The sequence below is a fragment of the Erythrolamprus reginae genome, chromosome 10 (genome assembly GCF_031021105.1).
Source record: "Erythrolamprus reginae isolate rEryReg1 chromosome 10, rEryReg1.hap1, whole genome shotgun sequence".
Taxonomy (NCBI): domain Eukaryota; kingdom Metazoa; phylum Chordata; class Lepidosauria; order Squamata; family Dipsadidae; genus Erythrolamprus; species Erythrolamprus reginae.
Genome location: NC_091959.1, coordinates 32,902,928 through 32,928,973, shown reverse-complemented (window position 1 = coordinate 32,928,973; position 26,046 = coordinate 32,902,928). Strand labels below are relative to the sequence as shown.

The window sequence follows — 26,046 nt, the reverse complement described above, 5'->3', positions numbered from 1 at the left end:
GGTAGTGATTTCTGACAGTCTCAAAATGGGTGACCAGTGCGGTCAGGTGGTAGGAAAAGCAAGTAGGATGCTTGGCTGCATAGCTAGAGGTATAACAAGCAAGAAGAGGGAGATTGTGATCCCGCTATATAGAGCGCTGGTGAGACCACATTTGGAATACTGTGTTCAGTTCTGGAGACCTCACCTACAAAAAGATATTGACAAAATTGAACGGGTCCAAAGACGGGCTACAAGAATGGTGGAAGGTCTTAAGCATAAAACGTATCAGGAAAGACTTAATGAACTCAATCTTTATAGTCTGGAGGACAGAAGGAAAAGGGGGGACATGATCGAAACATTTAAATATGTCAAAGGGTTAAATAAGGTTCAGGAGGGAAGTGTTTTTAATAGGAAAGTGAACAGAAGAACAAGGGGACACAATCTGAAGTTAGTTGGGGGAAAGATCAAAAGCAACATGAGAAAATATTATTTGACTGAAAGAGTAGTACAGTGATCTCTCGATTAGCGCGGGGGTTACGTTCCAAGACCTCCCGCGCTAATCGATTTCCGCGTTATAGTGGTGCGGAAGTAAAAAACACCATCTGCGCATGCGTGCCATTTTTTTCATGGCCGCACATGCGCAGATGGTGGAGTTTGCGTGTGGGCGGCGGGGAAGACCAAGGGAAGGTTCCTTCAGCCGCCCAACAGCTGATCTGCTCCGCAGCGCGGAAGCAGCGAGGAGCCGAAGATGGGGTAAAGGCAAAGGGGAAACCCCATCTTCGGCTCCTCGCTGCTGCCGCGCTGCGGAGCGGATCAGGTGTTGGGCGGCTGAAGGAACCTTCCCTTGGTCTTCCCGCCGCCCAGGCAAAGGGGAAACCCCAAGATCGCTTGCCGCTTGCCGTATTGCAGCTTGGAGCCTTGCTTCGCCTCCTTCGCTGCAATATGGCAAGCGGCAAGCGATCTTGGGGTTTCCCCTTTGCCTGGGCGGCGCTGGGGCCATGCGGAGCCGCTCATCTAGGGGGGCGTGGACCGGCAAGGTGCCCTCCGCTCTCTCTCTTTCTCTCCCTGTTACCGGTGTGGTATAAGAGAGAGAAAGAAAGAGAAAGGAGGGCGACTTGCCAGTCCACGCCCCCCTGGATGAGCGGCCCCGCATGGCCCCAGCGCCGGACTCCGCCATTGCCTCCGCCCTTGTTCGGCTCTGCAGCTGAGAGGCCACGTCCACCCCCTCCTCGGTGTCCCCGGCACCCAGCATCCCCATGCCGCCTCCACCTCCCGGTAATGCGCCCGACCTCTGCCTCTCTCTTTCTCTCTCATATACCACGCCAGCAACAGGGAGAGAAAGAGAGAGAGAACTAGCGCGGACTTATTTTTTAATTAATATTTTTTGAAAAACCGCGTTGCAGCGTTTCGCGCTAATCGAGACCGTGCTAATCGAGGGATCACTGTAGATCCTTGGAACAAACTTCCGGCAGACGTGGTTGGTAAATCCACAGTAACTGAATTTAAACATGCCTGGGATAAACATATATCCATCCTAAGATAAAATACAAAAAATAGTATAAGGGCAGACTCGGTGGATCATGAGGTCTTTTTCTGCTGTCAGTCTTCTATGTTTCTATGTTTCTATGTTTCCTCACCGCACATGATTTGTTTGTCTCTATTCCACCTTTATGATTTCATATGAGTAACTCAAGGCAAGAAACACACTGAATGTTCTTTCCTCTCCTGTTTTCTCCACAAGAACAACCTTAAATGGAGGGCTGGGCCAAGAGAGAGGGAAAGTCAACCAGCCAGCTTTCATGTCTAAGATACATAAACTCTCTAATAAACATTAGTGTCTTCCTTTGCAATACCCTCCAAGATGGCATTTGGTGCCTCTTGTGGTTGGCTCACGGCCAGCTCCCCTGCTAACAGATTTTGAACTGGATGAGCCGGGTCCATCCGAGTATCGGAGACCTGTGTGGCTCTCGGAGGGTTCAGACAGTGAAGGAGAGATGGAAGCTGAAGGTGCTGGAGAGGTAGAGGTGCAGTGCCTGTGGAACCCCCAGTTAGAGCCTCATCTAGGTCGGATGAGGAGGGGGTGATTAATGACCCCATCCTCAATGTCTGGGTGCGCAGGATTATGAGATGACAGGAGCAGCTGCACAGACACAGAAGAAGATCTTAAATCACAGCTGGGAGTAATTAGGGAATCCTGCAGCAGGCTTAAAAGGGGAGGTTTTGTGGGAGAGCTCTTTGCAGGAGTTATCGTTCATGGTTTAACAGAGACAACGAAACAGATCCGGAGTTCCATTTCTAAATCAACATCTCGCATCCTTGGAAAACAACCCAATTTTTAAGACAATTGTGTTTTGAAAGACTGTAACTCTTGAACGATAGAATGAGTGCCTTTGCTGCAGCCCAATTTGGAGGCATTCTTTATAAACCTTGGGGGATTTGAGACATTCGTTATCAGCTGTCATCATTGCATGTTTCGGAAACCTCCAGTCTCTGTGTGTGTTTTATCTTTCCTTGCTTCTCAACCGGCCCATCAGGCAGAACAGTGCCTAGTTCTTTTTTCTTCCTTTTAAATTTTACAGAAAGGCATTTCTTCATTTACCTCGGTGGTGCAGTGGTTAGAGTGCAGTACTGCAAGTTACTTCTGCTGATCATTGGTTGGCAGGAGTTTGGCAGATCGAATCTCAGTAGGCTCAAGGTTGACTCAGCCTTCCATCCTTCCGAGGTGGGTCAAACAAGGACCCAGATTGTTGGGGGCAATTATGCTGATTCTGTAAACCACTTAGAGAGGGCCGTAAAGCACTGTGATGTGGTATATAAAATGCTATTGCTAATGCTATAAAATTGCATTTCTCCGTACTGAAGGAGCGGGTCCAGCAGTCACATGGGTTGCTCATGTCCAATCCGGTGGAACTGAGCCTAGTATTAAAAAAGCTTGCCGGATCCGCCCCTTCCCCAGAATTCGCTCAGTTCGCATATCCTGCGGTTGTATTGTGATAGCTCGTTCAACATTCTAACACCTTCCCTTCGATCCTTTTCTTCAAAAGTAGTAAGATTTGTTTTATCATTATTATTTACTTGCACCAATAGCGCCAGCCGTTTGCGGCTCGGCTTTTTTCCTTTGGAGAAGTTGCGGTTTCGTTTCCCCCCGGCGGTTTTGCCGGTTACGATTCCTGCGGCCGCTTGTGGATTCTTCTAATCCTTTGGCCTGGAGGTCCTGGTGCAAGTATTAATCTATTGAATTATTGATTATTTATTGTATACAATATATTTAAGGGCTTAAGAAATACCTCCTGCGGAGTGAGACGCCTTCTAGTCTCCTGGACTTAGTCGATCGCTTCCCCTTTAAGAAATTTACGGGGCGATTTTTTCGGCGCGAAGGCCTTCGCGCCCTTTTTAAATCTAGGCCTCTCGTGTTGGCCTCCTGCCAGCCGCGTAGGCCTCAGTCCACCGCGTGGATCCCGGAGCGGGCCTTGGGGGTCCCAGGCTAAATTCTCCACCGGCTAAGCCTCCAACCAGAGTGCCTTGGTTTACTTAATTATAAAGTTTAGGGAGGCTGGCCCCGCTGGATTTGGGGGCACGAACTCTGGGTTTGCCCAGATTGTCCTCAAGTTTCAGCAGCTTCGAGGCCTCGAAGCAGGATCCATTCCTCTTGGGAAGTCCTTGAAATTCTTCTCCTTATTATTCAGTTATTGGCTCAGCCTTGTCTTCTGTTAATTGTCAGACTATGGCTACTTTTCCCAAGAGAGGCACAACTAAAGGTCCCAGAGAGGCCAGGCCTACAGGCGATGAGATTACTAGTATCCCCCAGGCCTCTTCCTCCTCTTCTCCAGGGGCCCGCCCCTCGACCAAGGTCACCAGGGCCGAGAAGAGAAGGGACCTAGCCCTACAAAAAATCCATGACAAATCAGCAAAACGTTTGAAAGTGCAGGCCCAAGTAATCAGTAGTCAAGACCCACCAGAGGCTTCTAGTCTTCCTCCTTCTGGGGTCCCTGTGTTATCTCTGGATGAGCCAAACCTAGACAGACCCCAACCTAACCTATGGGGCATAGGTCCAGAGGAACCAGATATTATTGAAGATTCCCCCCAGCCAGGATCCTCCCAGGCCTTTAGGGATTCTTCTGCCATTTCTGCTGATATTTCCAGCTTACCTCCTGAGTTCCAGTCTATTTTTGCTGTGTTGTCCAAAGCCATTGATGCCAAACTCTCCACCATCAATGAGCTTCCCTTACCTCTTCCTCCTTCTCGCTCCTCCCGCCCCTTGGGTTCTCCCCCAGCGGTCAGAGCTCCTATGCAGGATGATTCAGATTCCTCCCAGGATGAATATGAGGATATAGAGGATGATGAGGATGCTTTTCAAGGCTTATCAGATGATGAGGAATCCCAAATAAAGGTTCCTCCTCCAATTACTATTTTTCCTTCTCAATTATTCAAATCTCTCCTCCTCAAAGCTAGAATTTCTACGGGATTAGCGGCCCAGGAGAAACAAGCCTCCACTTCCACTGATCCCCCGGAGGAGAATTTACCTTACTTCACAGAGGAACAGGAGGATAACGAGGTAATTCCTATGCCTAAGTTGTTTAAAGATGCTTTACTCAAACAGTGGGAATTTCCAGCCTCTGGCCTTAATCCCTCCACCAAGGACAGAAAGTTGTACAAACTTTCCTCTTCCTATGAAGAGCTTCTATCCTTTCCCAAACCGGATGAACCTGTCAAGATTCTTCACTCGGCAGCGGCTGTGCCAGGCGAGGCGGAGGAAGTCCTCCGCCCAGAGGACAAGCGCATTGAGCAAATGCTCAAAAGAGGATTCACCGCTGATTCCTGGGCCACTAAAAGCTCTGCAGCGGCTTCCTTTTTCTCCAGAGCCATGCTGCTGTGGCTTCGCCAACTTCAACAGCATATTCCTCCCGATGACTTGAGAGGTCAACAAGACTTCAACAAGGTCTTTGCAGCTGCCCAGTACGTGGCTGATGCCACCTTGCAATCTACTAGATTTTCTGCTAAGTCTATTGCAGCTTCTACTACGGCAAGAAGACTCCTATGGATTCGCCCTTGGCAAGCGGGAGTTCGCCAAAAGTGGCAGTTATCCCAGGGTCCCTTAAAGCGCGACCTTCTCTTCGGTGATCTTCTGGATCCACTCCTCACGGAAACCACGGACAAGAAGAAAGTTTTGGGTCCAACCACAAAAAAGGCTACCAAAACGCAGTCCTTTCGTCGCCCAGGGCGCCAGCAAGATCAAGCGTCTTCCTACCAGAGATCTCCAGGTCAGTATTCCCCCCGCTTTCGTTCCCAAGGTAGGAACTCCAGGGGTAGAGGTTTTCGCTTCCAAAGGGGAGCTTCCTCTAACAGGGCTTCAAAAAAACCTAGATGGTAATCTTACCTCTATTCCCATAGGGGGTCGCCTAGCTCATTTCGCCTCTAATTGGCGTCTCACCTCCAAGGACCCTTGGGTCATTGACACTGTTCAAACAGGCCTTCTTTTAGAATTTATTTCTCCTCCCCCTAAACGTTTTATTTCCTGCCCTTCTCCCAGGTCATCCTCAGATTGTAACCGTATGGAGGAGGCCATTTCTCATCTATTGTCCATCAGAGCCATTCAACCGGTCCCTTCCGGTCAGAAGGGCCTAGGTTTTTACTCCATCCTATTTATGGTTCCAAAGTCCTCCGGAGGTTGGAGAGCTATTTTGGATTTAAAGAAACTAAATCTATTCATCAAATATAGGAAGTTTAAGATGCACTCCTTGTCTTCTATTTTGGCCGCCATTCACTCGGGAGATTTCATGGTCTCCTTAGACCTCACTGAGGCCTACCTTCACATTCCTATAGCCAAATGCCACAGAAAATTTTTACGTTTTTCCTTTCAAGGCAGGCATTTCCAGTATAGGGCGATGCCATTTGGCCTTTCCTCGGCCCCTCGGGTCTTTACAAAGCTCTTGGGGTCCCTGGCGGCCTATATCCGGGCGTTTCCCATCCACATTTTATGTTATCTTGATGATATTTTGATTCATGGGAACTCCCTAGAGAAAGTGAAAACAGACCTTTCTGTCACCATGTCAGTCCTTCAGGACCATGGATTTTCCATCAACTTTGATAAAAGCCACCTCCAACCTTCCACATCCATTTCTCACCTGGGATCCATTATTGATTCAGAATCCTCCCAGGTTTTTCTCTCTCCCGAGAGAAAACTCAGTATAGTGGAGTTAATTTCTAACATTTTATCTAATTCTTCAGTTTCCATAGTCACTCTATCTTCCCTTTTGGGGAAGATGGTGTCATGCATAGGCATCATTCCCTGGGCTCGCCTTCATGCTAGGGAACTCCAGTGGCTCCTGTTACCTTTTCAGAGATCAGGGCACAGCAACTCAAATCGACGCATTGTCATCCCACTGAGTGTTCGCAGATCCTTCAAGTGGTGGAAGTCTCCGGCCATGGACAGAGGATCCCCGTTCAGGTGCCCGGATCAATTTGTCATCACCACAGATGCCAGTCTATCGGGATGGGGCGCCCACGCCCAGGGGATGATAGCCCAGGGCACGTGGTCCCCGGAGGAAGCTTCCAGGCCAATCAATTGGCTAGAGTTAAGAGCCGTTTCCCTGGCTCTGAAGCATTTCTCTCCTCGCATTCCCAACCGGCACGTTCTCATTCTCACCGACAACATTGCTACGAAAAGCCATATTTGCAGACAGGGGGGCACGAGATCCAAGGCTCTCATGAGGGAGGCCCTCAAGTTGGGCCTTTGGGCGGAAAAACATCTCCAGTCGCTCCTAGCCGATCACATCTCGGGGAGTCTCAACGTCCAGGCGGATTGGCTATCCCGGGCAACGATAGACCCAGGAGAGTGGAACCTCCATCAAGACCTGTTCCATCAAATCACCCTCAGATTCGGCCTACCAATCCTGGATCTCTTCGCGACCAATGCGAACGCCCAACTCCCTCGCTTCTATTCCAGATTTCCATCCCCGGGAGCGGAAGCAATCAATGCCCTCCGGAGTCCATGGCCTCCAGGCCTACTCTACGCATTTCCTCCAATTCCAATCCTCCCGGACGTGATTCACAAGGTCCTCACCGAGAGGGCCCGAGTAATCCTAATCGCCCCTCACTGGCCCCGCCGGCCCTGGTTCGTGGATCTCCAACAGCTGTCCGTCCAGGACCCTTGGCGACTCCCCGTTTCGGGGGATATGCTGCGGCAGGGGGCCTCTTTCCATCCAGACCCGGAGTGGTTCCACCTCACCGCCTGGCTGTTATCAGGAGAGATTTAGAACTGCGTGGTCATGACCCCGATTCAGTGGAGGTCATTTTAAAGGCCAGAAGGGGTTCGACCAATCGAATCTACGACCACACGTGGTCCAAGTTTCACCAGTGGTGTCTACAGGAAGGTCTCTCCCCTCTGTGCATCCCCATACACAGAATAATTTCCTTCCTTATGCAAGGCTTCCATAAAGGACTTTCCACCAGCACCCTCCGGCGTCATCTGGCAGCCATTTCATCTGTCCTAGGGGGTCCCCGCAGACAGCCTCTCCGATCCTTCCCTGAAGTTCAGGAATTCCTCAAGGGCATAGCCAACCTCAGACCTTCCAAGGTCCACAGGTACCCATCCTGGGATTTGCCACGGGTTCTCCATTCCCTCACGCAGGCACCATACGAACCCCTAAAATCGGCGTCCCTCAGGTACCTATCCTTTAAGGTAGCATTCCTGGTGGCTATTACCTCTGCCCGACGCATTTCGGAGCTGGCTGCCCTCTCAATCAGGCAGGACCTTTGTCAATTCCATCAGGACAAGGTAGTCTTGCGACTGGACCCCACCTTCTTACCCAAGGTCAGTTCCATGTTCCACAGATCTCAGGATATTGTCCTACCTTCTTTCTGCCTCCAACGAGACCATCCCTTGGCAATTAGATGGCACACCCTGGATCTCACCAGAGCGCTGAGAATCTATATCCAACGCACAGGACCCTTTCGGAGGTCAGAAGCACTTTTTGTAGCCTATCATCCCAGAGTCATGGGGGCCAAAGTGTCTTCAACAGTAATAGGCCGTTGGATCAGAGGGACTATATCTAAGGCCTATGAGTCGGCCTCCCTCTCAGTTCCAAGGAACATCACAGCGCATTCCACCAGGAGCGCAGCCACCTCGGCCGCTTGGGCGACTCAAGCCCCGTTGGAGGAGGTCTGCAAAGCAGCCACTTGGGCCTCGCCAAATTCCTTCATCAGGCACTACAAGATTGATTCTTACGCTTCAGCGGACGCTGCCTTCGGCAGAAGGGTACTCCAATCCGTTATCTCACACGATAGCAAGCTAATCCCACCCTAGGGACCATCTATTGGGTATGTCCCATGTGACTGCTGGACCCGCTCCTTCAGTACGGAGAATAGGCGTTGATTGCTTACCTGAACGCCTCTTCTCGTACGGTGAGCGGGTACAGCAGTCACTTCCCGCCCTTGTATGTGTCTTCTTTACCTTTCTATATCTTTCTTCCTCTAACAATGAGAGTTGAACACTACAGAGCTTCACAACTGAGCCTAGTCTATGGATTCGCGAATTCTGGGGAAGGGGCGGATCCGGCAAGCTTTTTTAATACTAGGCTCAGTTCCACCGGATTGGACATGAGCAACCCATGTGACTGCTGTACCCGCTCACCGTACGAGAAGAGGCGTTCAGGTAAGCAATCAACGCCTATTCTATGTTGTTTGGAAATAAGCTTTCTCTCCCCCATCCCTTTCTAACTGTATTTTTAACTTGTTTTTATTGCATTTTTAAAAACTGCATCTTTCTACGTGGGCTCAAATAGGGTTTTTTCCCCCCTCTCCTCTTTTCGAATGGTGTTCCTTTTAACTTGTTTTCACTCTGATTGAAAATTGCTTAAAGCCATTTTGCTTGAACTTTGCTCTTTCTGGTTGTTGTGGGTGTTAAGGCTTAGCAGTCCTTGAAAATGATTCCCAAAGAAATCTTTCTCTGCTCCTTTCATCAAGCCTAACTATTCCTGGCTTCTCGGACAGACTGAACCAAGATTCATGGCTGCTTTAAGTGACACTTTAGGTTTAATAAGCAGCTTAACTTTAATGAAGATGGCTGCTAGCTGTTAGAGAGGAGGCTCTACCATGAAAGATTGATGCCCACACCTGCCTCCGTTGGCCGCCATATTATGAAACAAATAGAAGTAGGCTAGGACTTACTGTGTCCCAGGAGAATTTCATCAAAAATGTTCCCCTCCTTTGAAAGGACATTTAAGGCAAAGTCTGTCCCCAACAGGCCAGCCGGACAGGTCTTTGTCAGAGTTCTGGCTCTCACTGCTACTGGAGACATCAAGTTAACAGATTAACAGAGTCAGAAGGGACCTTGGAGGTCATCTAGTCCAACCCCCCGCCCAAGCAGAAGACCCTATACCAGTGAGGGCAAACCTTTTTTCCCCTCGGGTGCCTAAAGAGCGTGCGCAGGTGCTATTGGACATGCGCAAGTACCAACACCCATAATTCAATGCGTGGGGAGGGCAAAAAGAGCTTTCCCCTCCCCCCTGGAGGACATTTGGAGGAAAGAAATAGCCTATTTCCCAACTTCTGGTGGGCCGAGTTGGCTTGTGTTTTGACCCCCCAAGCTCCAAAGGCTTCCATGGAGCTGGGAGAGGCTAAAAATGCTCTCCTCCATTCCCCCTGGAGGCTTTCTGGAAGCCAAAAATGCCCTCCTGGAGCCTCTGTGTGAGCCAAAAATCAGCTGGCCGGCACACACATGCACGTTGGAGCTGAGCTAGGGCAAGGGCTCGCGTGCCAGCAGATATGGCTCCGTGTGCTACTTGTGGCACCCATGCCATAGGTTCATCATCCCTGCCCTACATCATTCCTGACAGATGGCAGTCCAGTTTCTTCTTGAAAGCCTCCAGTGATGAATCTCCCACAACTGCCAAAGGCGACTTCTGTTCCATTGATTGATTGTTCTCATTGTCAGAAAATTCCTCCATATTTCCAGATTGAATCTCTCCTTGGTCAGTTTCCATCCATTATTCCTTGTCTGGCCTTCAGGTGCTTTGGGAAATAGCTTGACGACTCCTCTCTGTGGAAGCACTTCAAATATGGGAACACTGCTACTATGTCTCCCCTGGTCCTTCTCTTCCGTAGACTAGCCATGCCCAGTTCCTACAACCAGGTGGCTTGAGCAGGTGGAGCGGTGGGCACGTCTCCTGGCCAAGCAGCTCAGAGAGGTGGCCGATGTAGCAGCCCGCCTGCCAAGGAGCCACAGGTGTCCGGGGAGGAGACCAGAAAGGCACTTCTGGAGCCCGGGCTGCCTTTGGCCAGGCATAGGCAGCAGGAGGGCCACGAAAAAGTGGGGCCGAGGTCCAGAGAGGGGCAGCTGCCACAGGTGCCATGGGCCATAGCTGGGGCACTTCCTGTCTGTAACTCTCTAGTGGACCATTAAAGGAAAAGTGTTAGTCTGTGAGACCATTGGGTTGCATATTGACACCATTGAGTATTGAGACCATTGTATGGATAAGAACGGCACACTGGTGGAGAAACTTGAGCTGCCTGTGCTGCTTCTCTTCTGTTGCAGAGACATCCCAGCAAGACGTTGCTTCTGAGCATGCGCAGGAAGCAAAATCTCACAAGAGGATGCGCACACAGGTGAGATCTTGGCAATTTTTTGCTTCTGAGCATGTGTAGAAGCAAAAAAAATCACCAAAATCTCTCTCACACACAAACATCCCCTCGCAAGATTTTGTTTCCTGCTCATGCGCAGAAGCAAAATCTCTCCAGCCCACAGGAGAAGCAAAGCTGCACGCACAGTGCACCAGTAGCAATGGAATCGGGAATCTGCCCCTGGAGACCATCCATAGAAAGGTTTTGTAAAAAGTATTAAGTTGGTTGCAGAGGCGGGCTGCTAAGGTGGGACGGTGACGTGGCTCTGAGTGCTAATAGAGTTCAATTCTGCTACTGCACCTGGGCAGGTAGCAAATTCGCATGCGGACACACAGGGGTGCCCATGTTTCGGTGCGCTTACCGCATTTGCCATGCTGAAATATGGGCACACCTATGTGTCCACACGCGATTTCGCTACCTGGCCAGGTGCAGTAGAAGAATTGCACTGGACTCCGCTAACATTCAGACCCACGGGGGGCGAGCACACATCACCGTTCCACCTTAGCAGCCCCCTCTGCTTGGTTGATGCCCCACCCTTCAGCTCAGGGCTTCTTAGGAGATGAAACTTGTCAGTGCTGCTTTTTATGTGGATCTAAAGTGGCCCGTTTACCTGTCAACACAGTGTTTAATTCCATATCGATTAAATCCTCATTAAGCCTGACATTAAATTTTTCAGGGTCAGTGGCACATTAACCAGATTGGCCCATTGCATTGAGGCGTATGAAGGGAGGGGGGGTTCTTTGTTGAGATAGACATCCCTTCTCTTTGAAGCCTTGGTTCATTCCCTCTTATTTTTCTTTCCATGTATCCCATATCAGCCGTGCGAGCGGTCATGGGCCTCCCAAGGTATGCCCATGTTTCTTCAACACTCCGTGGACTGCATTGGCTGCCAATTGGTTTCTGGATGCAATTCAAAGTGTTGGTTATGACCTATGAAGCCCTACATGGTGTCAAGCCAGATTACATATGGGACCGCCTTCTGCCTCATGAATCCCAGTGACCAGTCGGGTCCCACAGAGTGGGCCTTCTCCAGGTCCCGTCAACTAGACAATGTTGCTTGGTGGGGCCTAGGGGAAGAGCCTTCTCTGTGTGGGGCCCAGCCCTCTGGAATCAGCTCCCCCCAGAGATACATACTGCCACCATACTCCTTGTCTTTTGTAAGAATTTGAAAACTTATTTATGCCGCTAGGCTTGGGGGTCACTAGACCCTAGCCTCTGGCCAACCAATTTGTGATGTGTTTGTGGTTTGAATCTGAATGAATGGTTTTTAATGTTTTAGGTTTTTTAGAATGGTTTTAGATTAGTTTTTATATTAATTGGATCTCTGATGTGTCATTGTATATTGGGGGTTTTTTCTGATACATATTGTGAGCCGCCCTGAGTCCACCAAGAGGGGCGGCATACAAGTCCAATAAATAAATAAATATCCTGCATTGTATTCTTGTATAACCTAATGCAGAACTTTTGCCTGTCACCTTATTTATTTATTTTATTTATTTATTATTTGGATTTGTATGCCGCCCCTCTCCGAAAACTCGGAAACCTTAGTTGGCTTGATAGTTACCATATTTTTTGAAGTACCTTTTTCCTCCCTAAAAGAGGCTGATAATTTGAGTGCTAGTTCACTATCGGCTAACGATCTTCCCAGCTCTTACCTTGCAGGCTCTTTCATTGTTTCTCTGTGTGAAGAATGTTTTCCAAGCCCTAAATCTTTGCAGGTTTTTTTTTCATTACTCTAACTTGCTCTGAGTAAGTTTCTTTCCAGCCCTAACCAGGTGCTAACAATGTTCCCAGCTCTTACCGGCTTGCAAGCTCTTTCATTGTTACTCTCTGCCAAGAATGTATTCCAGATCCTATCTTTGTAAGGGTTTTTCTTTCATTGCTTTATTAGCTCCATTTATTTCTTTCCAGCCCTAACCAGGTGCTATTAATGTACCCAAGCTCTTTCCTTGTTCCTCTCTGCGAAGAATATTTTCCAAGCCTTAAGTCTTTGCAGTTTTTTTTCCCCCATTGGTCTAACTTGCTCCAAATGTTTCTTTCCAGTCCTAACCAGGTGCTAATGATGTTCCCAGCTCTTACTGGCTTGCAAGCTCTTTCATTGTTACTCTCTCAGAATAAATTTTTTTAAGCCCTTACCCAGGGGATAAAATAATGTGCTGAAACTGACCACACTAAGGATGCTAGCCAGATGAATACCTGGTACGCAGATTCTTTTCCCTATTTTCCTCCCCAAAAACTAAGGTGTGTCTTATATTCCGGTGCATCTTATACTCTGAAAAATAGGGTACTCTCTTGGGGAACAAAGACTGATTTAAACCGTATTTTTGTTTGATGGCCACTAAGAAAGTTCATTAGTAATCTTTAATTTAGTAAACAAATGTTTGGACAGAATTTATTATTATTATTATTTATTTATTATTTATTTATTTATGACAAGAAGGGAACAACTGTGCAAGTATTACAGATAATAAGGGAGAACACCTGTGGCTGGGGCAATTAGGCTAATGGGGCTGCTGATAAATTGCCATCATCGCTGAGAGCATGCATGGAAGATTATCCGTTTGGAGAAGGACGAGTGTTGTTTGATTTGGACTGTTCCAGGATTTACAAAGACTTTTTGGATATTTCACAGTTAAGTACAGTTTGTGGACTCTTGAAGGGGGGGGTGGCTGTGACGCCTTCACAGCTGCCTTTATCTGCTCAGTTTTGTTTTTGCTTTTCAGAGCATTCCAAACTTGTGGTTTGTGGGAGAGCACTTTGGCTGGTTAAAGTGCATGTGTACAATACTTTTGTTTTGATAAACCGACTCCCTGTTTACTTTACAACAGCATGTGTGTTTGAATTTACATTTCTGACTTAATTGGGGCTCGTAACGTGAAGCCCGACATAACAGGAGGGTTCAGGTAAATGCCTGTTTGGGCATTTTTTAAATCTACCTGGCTTCAGAAAGGCCTGTGCACATAGGGGGGGCAGCGCAGGGGGAGCACATGTGGAGGGGAGGAAAGGAGGGGGGGCATGTGCATGCATGCTAACACACCCACACCCACCCTTTTCGGCACGTAAACCAAAAAAGATTTGCCCTCACTGCCCTATTTCCTCTTCCATCACAGGATTCTTTTTCCTCCTCTGAACCTGCTTCAGTTTCTCTATCTTTTAAGCACAAGGGACTTGTGCTTGAGTGTAAACTAAGCACATGGCAAAGCAGATAATTGTTGCTTTCTGGTTGACCCTCTGCTCTAGCCCCAACTGTTCCTGAATGGAGATGCAAGAGCTTCATCAGTCATGCTTAATGCCAGGAAAAAGAGAGTCTACAGGCGAAATCTTGAAAATGGAATCCGTGTCACCCCGACCGCCATTCATTAGCGAACTCATTACGGTTGGAGCCACACTGATTCATGTCAGCTTCTTTCTCTCCAATTGCTTAACTGAAGCGCTAAATGGCTCTTGTGCCGAAAAAATGGCTGTGCTATCCATCTATTCTGCCCTGGTCGTGTTTGAAAATGCTCCTTTTCTTTCTTAAACTTTCAAGGGTTCCCTTACGGCATAATTTTATTGCCCTGCAAATAGGAATAAAAACCCTTCTTGCTTTTGGACTGAAAGCACTTTGATGGAGAAGTGGCAGGCTAGCCTTTACTTTTAAAAACAGCCAAATTGATTCAGTTGTTCTTGGAAAAGGCCAAGAAATTATAAAAATTCCTGGCCAGTGGGAGGTAGACATTTCTGCAGGGAGTTGGACTATAATAGCAATAGCATTTAGACTTATATACCGCTGAGGCTGATTCTGCAAACCGCTTAGAGAAAGTTTTAAAAGCTCTGTGAAGCAGCATAGAAGTCTAAGTGCAGTTGCTATCCTTCCTTCCTTCCTTCCTTCCTTCCATCCTTTCCTCCTTTTGTCCTCCTTGCCTCTCTTCTTCTTTCCTTCCATGTTGTACAATGATGAGAATGCAGTATTGCGGGCTGACTCTCCCGACTGCCAACAGTTTGATCCTGACTAGCTCAAGGTTGACACAGCTTTCCATCCTGCTGATGGGTAAAATGAGGACCAAGATTCTTGGGGACAATTTCCTGACTCTGCAATCCATTTAGAGAAAGCTGTCAAGCACTGTATTTATTTTATTATTTTAATTTAATTTAATTTAATTTAAATTTATTAATTCATTCATTCATTCATTCATTCATCTTCTATGCCGCCCAATCCCGAAGGACACTAAAATGGTATATGTCTAAGGGCTATTGCTATCCGTTCCTCCCTCACCCCCTTCCTTCCTTCCTTCCTTCCTTCCTTCCTTCCTTCCTTCCTTCCTTCCTCCCTTCCTTGGTGCACAGCAGTTAGAATGCAGTTATTGCAGGCTAAGTCTGCTGACTGCCAGCAGTTTGATCCTGACCAGCACAAGTTTTCCTTCCTTCTGAGGGGGTAAATGATGATCCAGATTGTTGGAGGTAATAGGCTGACCCTATAAACTTCTTAGAGAGGGCTGTAAAGCAATGTAAAGCAGCATATAACTCTGTTATTGCTATTTCTCTCTCCTTCCTTCCTTCCTTCCTTCCTTCCTTCCTTCCTTCCTTCCTTCCTTCCTTCCATAACTCTGTTTCAACCTGACCAGCTCATGGTTGACTCAGCCTTCCCTCCTTCCGAGGTGGGTCAACTGAGGACCCAGATTGTTGGGGGTGATAGGCTGACTCTGTAAACTGCTTAGAGAGGGATGTAAAAGCAGCACCGTGAAGCTATATATAAGTCTAAAGGCTACTCTCAGGTGGAGTTTGGTGCCTTCATTACAGAGCAGGAGAAAACTGGAGAAACCCCGTTTCTCTCACACGCAGGGCCCTTAGCGTGACTCACCAAACTCCCAGCGGATTTGTCTTCCCTTACATTTTTGGCATCTTCCCACCCCCCCTTTCCTCCTTCCCAGTGGGTAGAATGGCTTTAATTTCCCAAGAGAGACCTCTGCCTGTGACACGCTGTCAGCCGGGCACTCGGAACCTGTGCCTCTGTTTGCTCCCTCCAATGGGGCTGGAGCGTGTCAAAACATGACAAGCAGCCAGCAAATGTCAGCAGCGTGGTCCAAATGCTCAGCCTGGAGGGGCTTTGGATGGACTTAATCTCAGGCACGGATTGTCCCCGCTTGCTGAGCAGGTGCCATCTCTCGCCTCCGAAGAGCTCTCGCTCGGAGCCACAGCAGCTGCAGCGCTCTCTCTCTCTGTCTCCGATTGGCAGCTTCATTAAGCGCACCGAGTGAGTTACGATGACAAGACCACAGGGCTGGTTTAGGTTTCCCGCTTTTGATTACCCGAAAGAAGGAACCGTCGTTCGGTCTGATCCGTCCCCTGGTGCCGTTCCCAATGCCCCCATAAAATATCTGAGCCATATCTATAATATTGGCAGAGCAAACGATCGTAATTTATTGACGGAGATTTACAACCCTTTATTGCAGAGCTCTCCAAACGCATTCCCACCTCACCTCTCTGCATAAAAGGAGTTGGCTGAGAGTGGGGTGGAGGGGCTCTGTGACAATTCACTCTGTGCAAACTCGCCACTGCCAACTCAAAGAACTCCATCTGTATAGTCTACAAGAATGGTGGAAGGTCTTAAGCATAAAACGTATCAGGAAAGATTTCATGAACTCTATCTGTATAGTCTGGAGGACAGAAGGAAAAGGGGGGACAAGTCAAAGGGTTAAATAAGGTTCAGGAGGGAAGTGTTTTTAATAGGAAAGTGAACACAAGAACAAGGGGACAAAATCTGAAGTTAGTTGGGGGAAAGATCAAAAGCAACGTGAGAAAATATTATTTTACTGAAAGAGTAGTAGATCCTTCGAACAAACTTCCAGCAGACGTGGTTGGTAAATCCACAGTAACTGAATTTAAACATGCCTGGGATAAACATATCCATTGTAAGATAAAATACAGGAAGTAGTATAAGGGCAGACTAGATGGACCATGAGGTCTTTTTCTGCCGTCAGTCTTCTATGTTTCTATGTTTCTACCATACCACTCTATGAAGCAGTGATGGCGAATCTATGGCACAGGTGCCAGAGGAGATACGCTGAGCCATATCTGCTGGCACGTGAGCTGTTAAGAACATAAGAACCTAAGAAGAGCCCTGCTGAATCAGGCCAAAGCCCATCGAGTCCAGCATTCTGTGTCGCACAGTGGCCTCCCAATTGTCCTTGGGGATCTTGAGCAGAAAGAGAAGGCAAGACCCTCCCTTTCCCTGGACCCCCAACAAAAGGGACTCAAGGGAATCCTGCCCACCTCAACCAACATAGAGGTGGCACTTGGAAGAAAGGAAGGAGGGAAGGAGAGAAAGAAGGAAGGAAGGTGGATAGGAAGGAGAAGGGAGGGCGAGAGAGGAGGAGGGAAGGAAGAAAGGAGAGAGGGAAAGAGAGAAGGAGGGAAGGAAGGACCTAAGAAGAGCCCTGCTGAATCGGGCCAAAGCCCATTGAGTCCAGCATTCTGTGTCGCACAGTGGGCCCCCAATTGTCCTTGGGGATCTTGAGCAGAAAGAGAAGGCAGGACCCTCCCTTTCCCTTGACCCCCAACAAATAGTACTCAAGGGAGAGCCGTTGCTCTAGCTCAGCTCCATCATGCATGTGTGTGCCAGCCAGCTGATTTTTGGCTCACACAGAGTCTCTGGGAGGGCGTTTTTTGCTTCCAAAGAGCTTTCAAGGGGATGGGAATGGTGTTTTTACCCCTTCTGGCTCCAGGGAAGCTTTTGGAGCCTGGGGAGGGTAAAACACAACCCTACTGGGCCCACCAGAAGTTGGAAAAAAAGCCGTTTCTGGCCTTCAGAGGGCCTCCGGGGGGAGGATGGCAAGGGAAGCTGTTTTAACCCTCCACAGGCATTGAATTATGGGTGTGGGCACTCACACATCTGCAATAGCGCGCCTGCACACTCTTTCGGCACCTGAGGAAATAAAGGTTTGCCATCACTGCTATAAAGCCTCAGTAAAACCACATCTAGAATACTGCATCCAGTTTTGGACACCACACTATAAAAAAGAAGTCAGTTCTAACTTACCTTGCTGCCCGTTCGCTTCCTCCCAAGACACGTGGCTACACCTTGTGCACGAGCAGGGCTGAAAAATTCCTCCTCTCCCCTCAAAAAAAATTTAAAGCTGAAAACAAGATGGCGACACATGCGCAGGACCAGAATTTTGGCTTCTGCGCATCAGATAGAGATTTGCTTCCTGTGCATGAGGAACCTGTTGTCCTGTTGCCTAATTTGCCTATACCTACCTTGCTAATGTTTATGTTTATACCAATACCTACCACCTTTGTACATGCTTGACAAATAAATAAAATAAAAAATATATCAGTAAGAGACTAGACTGCCATTGGTTGCCTATCAGTTTCCAGTCACAATTCAAAGTGTTGGTTATGACCTATAAAGCCCTTCATGGCACCAGACCAGAATATCTCCGGGACCGCCTTCTGCCGCACGAATCCCAGCGACCAGTTAGGTCTCACAGAGTTGGCCTTCTCCGGGTCCCGTCGACTAAACAATGTCGTTTGGTGGGCCCCAGGGGAAGAGCCTTCTCTGTGGCGGCCCCGGCCCTCTGGAATCAACTCCCCCCAGAGATTAGAACGGCCCCCACCCTCCTTGTCTTTCGCAAATTACTCAAGACCCACCTTTGTCGCCAGGCATGGGGGAGTTAAGATATTCCTTCCCCTAGGCCATTATAAGTTACACATGGTATGTTTGTGTGTATGTTTGTTTTTTTATAATAAGGGTTTTTAGTTGTTTTATTAGATTGGATTGTTACATGTTGTTTTACCATTGTTGTTAGCCACCCCGAGTCTGCGGAGAGGGGCGGCAAACAAATCGAATAAATAAATAAATAAATAAATATGGCTCTGCATGCCACCCGTGGCATAGGTTCGCCATCCCTGGTGTAGGTTCTCTCGCTAGGTGCAGGGGACTAGATGACCAATAAGGTCCCTTCCAACTCTGCTAATCTGTAAGGCTCATCATGCGTCATCCGTTGGTGTCTTGTCCCTCCTTTCGTTAAGGAGATCGCATCGGTGTCACCGGAAGGAAGGCTGCGGTGGCTTTGCATTTTGCTTGGTGCCAAGTGCTTTGCCTTTCCCTGCTCCCAAGGTGATGGCAAAAAATAGCTGTTCTCCTGTTCTTGGGCTCTGCTGGCACGGCAGGCGAAACTGGGTCAGGAGAGGCTAGTGTGTTGTGAAAACAGTATCCGGCTAATTAACTCCCGTGGAAAACCATAGTTAAACCTTCCCACCTCGTGAGCTGCATCGCACGAATGAATCAGCAGCTGCCCGTCCCCAGAGGGACCTTGCAAAAAAAAATGAGCCTCGCCGAGGGACTGTCTTGCCAGCTGTGAGAATGTCTGGCTACAGTCCAAGGGGAGGGTTCTTGTTCTTGCTGGCTGGGGAATTCTGGGAGTTGAAGTCCACCCGTCTGAAAATTGTCAAGGTGGAGAAACGCTGGTCCAGAATCACCCATTCTTGAGTTTGTTTGTGTGTTTATTAGATTTCTATGCTGCCCTTCTCACAGCGGCTCAGGGCGGCGTACATCATAAATACAACAATATGTAAAATAAATCTAATTTAAAAAGACTGATACAAATTGGTAAAATGTTTAAAAAAAACCATGTACAGTCGTACGCATTTATCCGATTCAATCATTCATAATATCAGCTGGAGACAATCTCATCGCTCACGGGCTCCCCATCTCTGCTGGCAGAGGTGGGTCTTCAGAGCTTTATAAAAGACCAAGGAGGGAGGGAGAAGTACGTATCTCTGGAGGGAGTTGGAGGGAGTTGATTCCAGAAGGCTGGGGCCACCCCAGAGAAGGCTCTTCCCCTAGGCCCTGCCAGCCGACATTGACTGGCCGACAGGACCTTTAGAAGGCCAACTCTGTGGGACCTAACAGGCCACTGGGATACATGAAGCAGAAGATGGTCTTGAAGGTAATCTGGTCCTAAATCATATAGGGCTTTATAGGTCATTTCTCTCTAGGGAAAGATGGCAGTTAAGAAATGTGAAATACAAGTAGTCCTCATCTTAACAACACGCTTGCCCACTGCTTGTACAGGGGGGGGGGGGAGGCCCATGCTTGCCTGCTGCTTCCGCAATCCTGTTCCAACTAGCTCACGGTCATGGCCCAGGGGTTGAAGATCCTTGGGGTAAGAAATTTCTCCTCCTCCCCCTCCCCTTCCCCTTCTTCCCCTTCCCCTTCTTCTTCTAAGAGGGGTGGCATACAAGTCTAACAAATTATTATTATTAAATTATTATTATTCTCCTTCCTCTTATTTATTTATTTATTAGATTTGTATGTCGCCCCTCTCCAGAGACTCGGAGTGGCTTCCTTTTCCTCCTCCTCCTCCTCCTCTTCTTCTTCTTCTTCTTCTCCTTCTTCTTCTTCTTCGGAGAGGGGCGGCATACAAGTCTAATAAATCATTATTATTAAATTATTATTCTTACCCTTCCCTTTCCTCTTCTCCTCCTCCTCCTCCTCTGCCTCCTCCTTCCTCTCATGGTCAGCTGCATCTCCAGCTGCAGACCTGTGGCTTGCATATCTTTGCTGATAGTGTCTTATCGTCAGTTTTGGACGCCCATGAGATTGCCAGCCATTGACTTCTAGTTGGTAGGCAGACTTGGCCATGGTGGAAGGTGCTCCTTTCTAGACGTATCCAGGCGGAGGTTGCCGCTCCCGCCACTACCGGTGCTCTGTGCCTGCAGCTCTGTGTCTCTGGCGTGCACACACCCCCGAGTGAGATTTTGCTTTTGCGCATGCTCAGGAAGCGAAATCTTGCAAGGGGACGCGTGCAGGAGAGAGATTTCAGCAATGTGCATGCTTGGAAGCAAAAAAAATCACCAAAATCTCACAGGCACGTCCCACCGCTTCTGCATGCACAGAAGCAAAGATATCCATGCATGCACGCTGGAGGCAATTTTCACTACCGGTATGATGGCATCGACTATAATGGTAGGAACCCGCTAATGGACATGTCCATACCAGTGAAGCCGCCCTTCCCTCCTCTTCTCTGTAACTGGTGCCAGACCAAAATGCCCTTGAATGTTGTCATTTGTAAGGAGAGGCCCAATTTCCAATGGAGCATTCACATTTCCAAGGCATGGAGAGAAATTTTGTAAGGAATATACCTGTCATTTGTTTCTCTTTCCAACATCTGTTGCTAACATTGTCTTGCGGGAATTTCTTGTTTCCATTGGGACCGTTTTACTTGAGTCTGTCTAGGCTGGGATACCGTTTGCATATTCTCTAGTGCAGGGGTGTCAAACTCAATTTGATTTGAGGGCCATGTCAAGGCTGTGGTTGACCTCAGGGCGCTGGTCAGGGCATGGCCAGCTGGGTGAGCGTGGCCATATTGACACCACTCCCCAAACTGCTGGCATGTTTACTTTTCACTTTGGGTAGACCAGGCCGAAGCCACACTGGTCTAATGTTTCCTCTTTGTATTGGGTAGACTGGGCCAAAGCGACATGGGTCGGTCTCTTACGAGTCTTCAGAGAGGGGCAGCATGCAAATCTAAGAAATTATTATTAATTATTATTAATAATAGTATTAGTATGCCCATGTTACAACAACACTCCGCAGTCTGCATTGGTTGCTGATCAGTTTCCTGTCATAATTTAAAAGTGTTGGTTATGACCTATAAAGCCCTTCATAGCATCGGACCAGAATATCTCCGGGACCGCCTTCTGCCACACGAATCCCAGCGACCAGTTAGGTCCCACAGAGTTGGCCTTCTCCGGGTCCCATCGATTAAACAATGTCGTCTGGCGGGACCCACCCAGGGGAAGAGCCTTCTCTGTGGTGGTCCTGGCCCTCTGGAACCAGCTCCCCCCAGAGATTAGAATTCCCCCCACCCTCCTCGCCTTTCGTAAGCTCCTTTAAACCCACCTCGGTCGTCAGGCATGGGGGAATTGAGATATTCCTTTCCCCCCAGGCCTATACAATTTATGCATGGTATGTTTATGTGTATGTTTGATTTTTAATAAGGGTTTTTAGTTATTTTAAATATTAGATTTGTCATGTGCTGTTTTATTATTGTTGTTAGCCGCCCCGAGTCTACGGAGAGGGGCGGCATACAAATTTAAGAAATAAATGAAATCTAAGAAATAAAGTGAACACAAGAACAAGGGGACACAATCTGAAGTTAGTTGGGGAAAAGATCAAAAGCAACGTGAGAAAATATTATTTTACTGAAAGAGTAGTAGATCCTTGGAACAAACTTCCAGCAGACGTGGTTGGTAAATCCACAGTAACTGAATTTAAACATGACTGGGATAAACATATATCCATCCTAAGATAAAATACAGAAAATTGTATAAGGGCAGACTAGATGGACCATGAGGTCTTTTTCTGCCATAAGTCTTCTATGTTTCTATGTTTAAATAAATAAAATCAATAAATACATTTTCCAGGAGGGCCCGTGGGCTAGATCCGACCACATCCAGATGCAACCACGCGGGCCTTGAGTTTCACTCCCCTGCTCTAGTGGTACATTTCAAACATCTCTGTTGTGAATGAAAATGACATGTCAGTCTACGGGAATGATCTAATCTTTCTCTCTCTTTCTCCCCCCTCCCTTTGGAACGTTTTTCAGGAAGCAAACTGCTGATTTTGGTGCTGTGCTTGAACTTCCCGTCCGAAGTGGAGTTGTGTCCTGGAGCATGCGTGTGTTACAGTGAACCCAAAATCACCATCAGCTGCCAGCAGCAAGGGATCTCCACCATCCCCATCGAGATCCCAGTCCAGACTCAGCGGATTTTCCTACACAACAACCAAATCGGCCTGATCCAGTCCACCAGCTTCACTTTCTGCCGCAACATCTCCATTCTGTGGATCCATTCCAACAATATTAGTCTTATTGAACCCGAGGCATTCTACGGGCTCGACAAGTTGGAAGAGCTCGACCTGAGCGACAATGTGAACCTGAAGTCCATCAGTCCTTCTACCTTCCAGGGCCTAGTGCACCTGCACACTTTGCACTTGGATCGCTGCGGGCTCCTGGAGCTGTCCATGGGTCTGTTTCGGGGTCTTTTCTCCTTACAGTATCTCTACCTGCAGGACAACAATTTGCAGGAGCTGCTGGACGACACTTTCCTGGATCTTGCTAACCTCACCTACTTGTTTCTGCACGGGAACAAAATCAAGAGCTTGTCGGAAAACGTGTTTCGGGGGTTGACGAACCTGGACCGCCTGCTGCTGCACCAGAACCGGGTCAGCGTGGTCCATCACAGGGCATTCCATGACTTTGGGAAAGTGATGACCTTGTACCTTTTTAATAACAACTTGACGGTGCTGACCGGAGAGACGATGGCTCCGATGGGGTCTCTCCAGTACCTTCGACTCAATGGCAACCAGTGGGTGTGTGATTGCCAGGCCCGGTCGCTCTGGGATTGGTTTAAGCAGTTCAAAGGGTCCTCCTCCGAATTGGAGTGCCACTTACCTGCTCGCTTGGCAGGAAGGGACCTCAAGCGCTTGCAGAGTGCGGACCTGGAAGGCTGCCTCGACTCCTTCAACCAGATCAGAACCAGCGTCTTCAGCACCAAGACCAGGTCTGGCAAACTGCCCACGGCGGACCCAACGCTCGGTCCTCAGGACAACACGCAGAAATGCTGCCCGCCAGAGGTGGATAAATCTTTCATTTACGAATCCAAAGCCAAGGTGGGGCCTTCTTCCCACAGCAACCGGGCTTCCTCTAATAACCCGCTCAAGGATAAGGAAAACATGGCCAAAACTAAGCATCAGGTGGAGGCGGAGCTGCCCAAGAACGGCAGTAACAAGCACATCAACGACTCGCCCTTTGGAACGTACCCCAGTGCGGTCGACCCGCCTTTGACCAACTTGAAACCCGAGTTCTTGGGCCCTGTGGAGCCTCCCACCACGCCGACTAAAAAGAGGCAGGGGTGTTCTCGAAGGAATAAGTCCAGGTCCCAGTGCCGCATGGCACAGCCGGCTCCCAGTAACAGTTCCAGCCCCCCACTCCTCCCGAGCCTTCTGCTGCCCCCCATCATGTGGAGTGTCCTTCACTTCTCATGAAATCAGTCCAGCCTTGTCTTTCAAAGGAAAGGGCTCTCGGCTTTAAGAGAGAAACAGGAGGTCGGGGGAAATGCAGAGCTTCTTTCCCCAAAGGCTGAAAAGGAGAAGTTACGCCCAGACAAAAATGTGTGACGATGCTAAACATTTACTGGATGCCTTTATAAACTCTCTCCTCACACACACACACAAAATCAACAACAAAACGAGTGTAAATAATTTATTTCTTCCTTCTGGAATTTATATGTTTGGTTTTGATTGGTCGATCTTGCCTTTGTCCTTGGAATTACCCTTTTCCCAAAGAGAAAGAAAAGAAAAAATGGAACGAAGGAAGGAAGGAAGGAAGGAAGGAAGGGGAGGGAGGGAAGGAGGAGGGAGGGAAGGAGGAGGGAGGAAGGAAGGAAGGACAGGGGGAGGAAGGAAGAAAAGAAGAGGGAGGGAAGGGGAAGGAAGGAAGGAAGGAAGGACAGACAGAAAAATAAAGAGGTATAATAACCCCATATCTTTGTAATGTTCCCGTCACCCTAAAATCATTACTTGTAATTTGAAGTCCTAAACGATATTGCACATTTTCCCATCTGCTGAGATCACATCAGTGGCAATTTTTTTAAAAAAAAATCCCTACCTACGTTTCTGAATTTTGAGGTTTCGTTTCCACCTGATTGGGTTTGCCGAAGGAGGCATTTGTTAAAGAATGCTCCCTTTTCATTCACGGAAGACTGCAGTATATATATATAAATATGAATATATACATAGATATATATATAGATATGCATTTTATTTTACTTGTGTACAAGTACCAAAAAAAAAAAAACATTGCAAAATAAATATTTCTTTCTTTTTTCCCCCTTGCGGTGTTATCATCACCTTCGCACGCACACACCTCTCATTCCACTTCTGGGGGGTGGGGTGTCCTTCAGCGTTGGAGTTTTCTTCCTGGATTTGCTGGTATCTGTCTGTTAAGCTCCTGCAAAGGTCGCTGGGAGCCCTCACCTGCCAGAAGGAAAAGCAGCAGCTGAGCCAGGCGGGGCCACTTTTATGCAATTTCCAGCTGGCATCAGCAAAGGATTCCCTCCCAGGAAAGCCACTCTTGATAATGGTGCAGCGCCTTGCCTGAATGGTCTGCTGCTCACATCGTGAATATTTCAGAACAGCTCGGAATATTATTATTATTATTATTATTATTATTATTATTATCATCACCATCATTATTATTATCACCATCATCATCATTATTATTATTATCATTATTATTATTATTATTATCATTATCATTATCATTATCACCATTATTATTATTATTATCATCACCATCATTATTATTATTATTATTATTATTATTATTATTATTATTATTATTAATTAGATTTGTATGCCGCCCCTCTCCGAAGACTCAGGCCGGCTCACAACACAATAGCAATACAATATAGATACAAATCTAATATTAAAAAATTGAAAAAACTAATTTAAAAATACATTATAAAAACGTATCTACTACACAGTCATACACACTCAGTCCAACTAAATGAAAAACATAATAAACATAATAAGGTCAGCAAAAAAGGAGGGGGGAGATTAATCCCCCCCCCCCCACGCCTGGCGGCAAAGGTGAGTCTTCAACATTTTACGAAAGGCAGGGAGGGGGGGGGGCAGTTCGAATCTCCGGGGGGAGCTGGTTCCAGAGGGTCGGGGCCGCCACAGAGAAGGCTCTTCCCATGGGTCCTGCCAGACGACATTGTTTAGTCGACGGGACCCGGAGAAGGCCAACTCTCTAGGACCTAATCGGCCGCTGGGATTCATGCGGCAGAAGGCGGTCTTGTAGGTATTCTAGTCCGATGCCATGTAGGGCTCTATAGGTCATTACCAACACTTTGAATTGTGACTGGAAACTGATAGGCAGCCAGTGCAGGCTGCGGAGTGTTGATGAGACATGGGCATATCTGGGAAAGCCCATGATTGCTCTCATGGCCGCATTCTGCACGGTCTGAATTTTCCGAACACTTTTCAAAGGTAGCCCCATGTAGAGAGCATTGCAGTAGTTGAACCTTGAGGTGATGAGGGCTTGAATGACTGTGAGCAATGAGCCCCGGTCCAAGTAGGGCCGCAACTGGTGCACCAGGCGAACCTGGGCAAACACCCTCCTCGCCACAGCCGAAAGATGGTTCTCTAATGTTAGCTGTGGAATAGCAAGCAAGAAGTCGAAATCGGGGCTCCGGCCAGTAACGGGCAGCCAAAACCTTTACTGCCCCGCTGTGGATGTGGCTTATTTTATGGGTGTGGCTTGATGGTCATGTGATTGGGTAGGAGTGGATTGCCAGCCATATGACCATCAAGCCGAGAGTCAACAACCCGAATAAGGAAAGTGAGAGAGGAGAATCTCACAGGTCTATTAAAGCTGAATTGAATGGTGGTCTCTGACT

At 47.9% G+C, this 26,046-nt stretch overlaps 1 protein-coding gene across 1 annotated transcript in view; it reads left to right on the top strand.

Annotated features, from left to right (window-relative positions):
* RTN4R (reticulon 4 receptor) overlaps positions 1 to 24,468 on the top strand; it is a 158,910-nt gene extending 134,442 nt beyond the window's left edge. Inside the window, exon 2 of the mRNA XM_070763605.1 lies at positions 22,191 to 24,468. Within this exon, the coding sequence (XP_070619706.1) occupies positions 22,191 to 23,629 (1,439 nt within the window). The 3' untranslated portion in view covers positions 23,630 to 24,468. The remainder of the gene's footprint in view (positions 1 to 22,190) is intronic.
* Positions 24,469 to 26,046: the final 1,578 nt, after the last annotated feature.